Consider the following 3,414-nt stretch of genomic DNA (forward strand, 5'->3'; position numbering starts at 1 on the left):
AGTGTGATCTCACGATCATTGTGAAACTGTAAATGAATTAACACTTGGGGGTTACCCGGAAGAAAGTGCTAAGCAGGCAGCCGGGCAAAGCACGCTCACAGTGACACAGCACTCAGGTCATGACCTGGAAATACTCATCATCTGCGTGTGCCCATGCAGTGGAGCAAAGAACGGAATTCCTAAATGTTTGTCGAGTAATTTTCTGTTTTGTCCATGTCCACGCTGTGAATTTGTGATGATAATAATCGTTTAAAAAAAACTTGTGATGATAATATTCCATGACACATTTCCACTCTCTCCGCCTACTTGGCAAAGGCCCATCTCTCTGCAGTCACAACCGCGCGCGCAGCGGGGCCCGCAGCTGGCCCATCCTGCCAGCGCGACGGCCCGTTTGTTCCTACCTCCCTCCAATGGACCAAATTTGGCCCACTTCCCCTCTCTCGAGAATCCCAACCAGAATCCCTGAAGTCAACGAGCATCTTCTGACGTAGCTAGCTCATCACAGAATCTGCTCCTTAGTCCTTAACTCCTTATCCGAAACCTCCACCTCCAAGCTCCGATCCATGGCGTCTCACGATCACCACCACCACCACCACCACCATCACTCCCACGGGTTCGTCCGCGTGTGCCCTCATTCCTCTCGCGCCGCGTTCTCGCTGTCTGCGCATCTGACCCGACGCATGATTGGTGCGGTTTTGCTGCGCTTTCAGGGAAGGCGATGGCCAAGCAGCGGGGGGTTCGTGGGTCGGGGAGGACGGCCGCGTGTGGCACTCCCACGACGGCCTCGCGCCGCACTCCCACGAGCCCATCTACTCCCCCGGCGACTTCACCAAGCGCGCGCCGCCGCTCGCCTCGCGCACCTTCACCGAGCGCGCCTTCACCGTCGGCATTGGCGGCCCCGTCGGCACCGGGTAAGCTCGGTTACTTCGTACTGTGTACTTCTTTTATTTCTTCCAATTGCTGATAGCGTGGATCACATAATTTCGGTGCGGTTATTTGGTGGAGGCTGTGAAATTGTGACGGCCCGAGAGATACATATGCCCTGCATTCGTGTTGAAGTTGTTTCGTAATCCCAGTTCAAATTTTGTCTTAATCCGGTATTTAGGTTTGTCTGGGAATGGAGGAGCCTCGAATCTTTGGTATCTTTGTCGATAAGGGCGCTTGCACCAGTTCATACCTTTATTTAATGTGAATCATTAGTAGTTTTTTCCAGTATAGATGCCTAGTTCCCTGTACATTCTCTGATTATGCATTGACTTTGTTCCTGAAGTTCCATCCTGACATGTGGAATGGTGAGTTGATGTAATTAGTTTGGAACAATGCATGTACCCACACTGCTTGCCTTGTGGCCAGAATAATTTCTACTGCTGAAATCCAATATATTCCGTTGCTGCATATGCATTGAGCAGCTACATTTACAATTATTAGGTTCTTAACTCTTTTACAAACATTTTTCCTTATTCAGGAAAACTGCCCTGATGTTAGCACTATGCAGATTCCTACGTGATAAATATAGTCTTGCGGCGGTACGTGACATCACTCTGCCCTCTGATTATTTACAGACGTTACCTAGTTTTCCTGACCAAATTGAAAATGCAATGCTACATAAGACTTTTTTGCATGCCCGGTCATATAATTTCGAGATATTCATCTGTAATCTAGTGCTTCATTTCCCCCGTTTCCGATCTTCAGACTTTTCACTTGTAAAAGGAGGTCTTATCTATCTGATTTCTGATAATTCAACTTAAACCAAAGCATGTTTCCCTGTCTTAATCAATGATTTGCCTATGTGCTGATATAGAAATACAAGCACTTTGTCTTCTTGTGACATTTTCCAGAGCATAGAATCTACACCATGCAGCTTGAATCACATATCTGGGCCTTTTATTTATTTGTTCTCTTCATATTCAGGTCACAAATGATATTTTCACAAAAGAAGATGGGGAATTCTTAATCAAGCATGGAGCACTCCCAGAAGAGCGCATACGCGCAGTGGAAACTGGAGGATGCCCTCATGCAGCTATACGTGAAGACATCAGTATAAATCTTGGTCCTCTGGAGGAGCTATCAAGCTTGTGTAAAGCTGATTTGCTACTCTGTGAATCTGGAGGAGGTATGTTTTTACTGGATCCAAACTAAATAGGCCGTTTCTATTGTCATGCATATATTTGTGTAAACCAGCCTATTCATCCTACTGGGATCATGTTGCCTGTCTAATGCTTGTGAAATGTTATCATGTGAACTTGCCCTCATGTTCGAAAGTGAAATACAGAGAATGCTTCTTTCAAGCCTATTCTGCTGTTTTTTTTGGAGGATCATGTTAATTGAATATCCTGATGTGCCCTGAACCCTCTGCTTCTGAATAATAATGGGTATCCTGAGTTTTGGGCAATATATTTTTTTTCCACAACTCAACAATCAAGCATTAAAGGGTGCCATTTGTGCATTTCTCATGCAGATAACTTGGCTGCTAACTTCAGCAGGGAATTAGCAGACTACATAATCTACATAATTGATGTCTCTGGTGGGGATAAAATACCAAGAAAAGGTGGCCCTGGGATAACCCAAGCTGATCTTTTGGTGCGTCATACTGTATTTTGCCAACTCCACCTATAACTACGTGAACTTCTTTGACACACCGGTCACATTTTACCTGCTTGACATTGGTTCCTACTTTTTTATTGATTTTGATCGTTCTGAACTTAGGTAATAAATAAGACAGACCTTGCACCAGCTGTTGGTGCTGACCTGGCTGTAATGGAACGAGATGCGCTTCGCATGCGGGAAGGAGGACCTTTTGTGTTTGCACAGGTTCAGGATCTAGCTGTGCACGTCTTTATTTATTTATTTATTTATTTTGTTCTTCACATGACCTCATGCTAGTTGCAAGCAACATGGTTTGCATGTTCATACATTTTATTTCTTTACTGAAACCATGTATGAAGGCATCTTTACTCTGCACGGCGTGCAGGTGAAACACGGAGTGGGCGTAGAGGAAATCGTGAATCATGTTCTGCAAGCGTGGGAAATTGCGACCGGCAATAAGCGCCGATAAAAGATCGCCTGAGCTTTATCTTGGACGTGCAGCTGATGCACTTGGCAATTTATGAATAAATTTTACATCATTTTGGCACAACTGTATTAGAGAATGATATCAATGACTGTATGACGACAGTATTCTTAAGTTGGATACTCCAATAGGCAGCATAAACATGGCATCTCTTCTGAGCGGAGATAAGCGGCGATGCTGAAATGGACAGGGGTCCAGTGAAAATAAGGGGAAAGAAAAACAAAACGTGTGAAAGGGAAAGGAAAAAGTCCAAAATACTACCCTCAACTATGAGCAAAGTTTGAATAACCCCTCAAACCATTTTTTAGTTTATTTCACCCCTTCGATTTACCAAATCAGGTTAC

At 44.6% G+C, this 3,414-nt stretch overlaps 1 protein-coding gene across 1 annotated transcript; it reads left to right on the top strand.

Moving 5' to 3' along the window:
• Nucleotides 1–454: 454 nt before the first annotated feature.
• Nucleotides 455–3,211, top strand: LOC117847041 (urease accessory protein G). Its single transcript, XM_034728187.2, has 7 exons — nucleotides 455–613; nucleotides 711–911; nucleotides 1,466–1,526; nucleotides 1,912–2,113; nucleotides 2,459–2,580; nucleotides 2,707–2,811; nucleotides 2,972–3,211. Exons 1-7 carry the CDS (start codon nucleotides 564–566, stop codon nucleotides 3,053–3,055), a joined length of 825 nt encoding a protein of 274 aa, XP_034584078.1. The 5' UTR covers nucleotides 455–563; the 3' UTR covers nucleotides 3,056–3,211.
• Nucleotides 3,212–3,414: the final 203 nt, after the last annotated feature.

Source organism: Setaria viridis, chromosome 3 (genome assembly GCF_005286985.2).
Source record: "Setaria viridis chromosome 3, Setaria_viridis_v4.0, whole genome shotgun sequence".
Classification (NCBI taxonomy): domain Eukaryota; kingdom Viridiplantae; phylum Streptophyta; class Magnoliopsida; order Poales; family Poaceae; genus Setaria; species Setaria viridis.

Bases quoted from the DNA above. Each gene is read 5' to 3' on its own strand.
- LOC117847041 (XM_034728187.2), top strand. From the start codon at position 564: ATGGCGTCTCACGATCACCACCACCACCACCACCACCATCACTCCCAC. The intron at 614-710 runs GTTCGTCCGCGT...CTGCGCTTTCAG, and splicing joins CACCACCATCACTCCCACGG to GGAAGGCGATGGCCAAGCAG. The intron at 2,581-2,706 runs GTGCGTCATACT...TTCTGAACTTAG, and splicing joins TAACCCAAGCTGATCTTTTG to GTAATAAATAAGACAGACCT.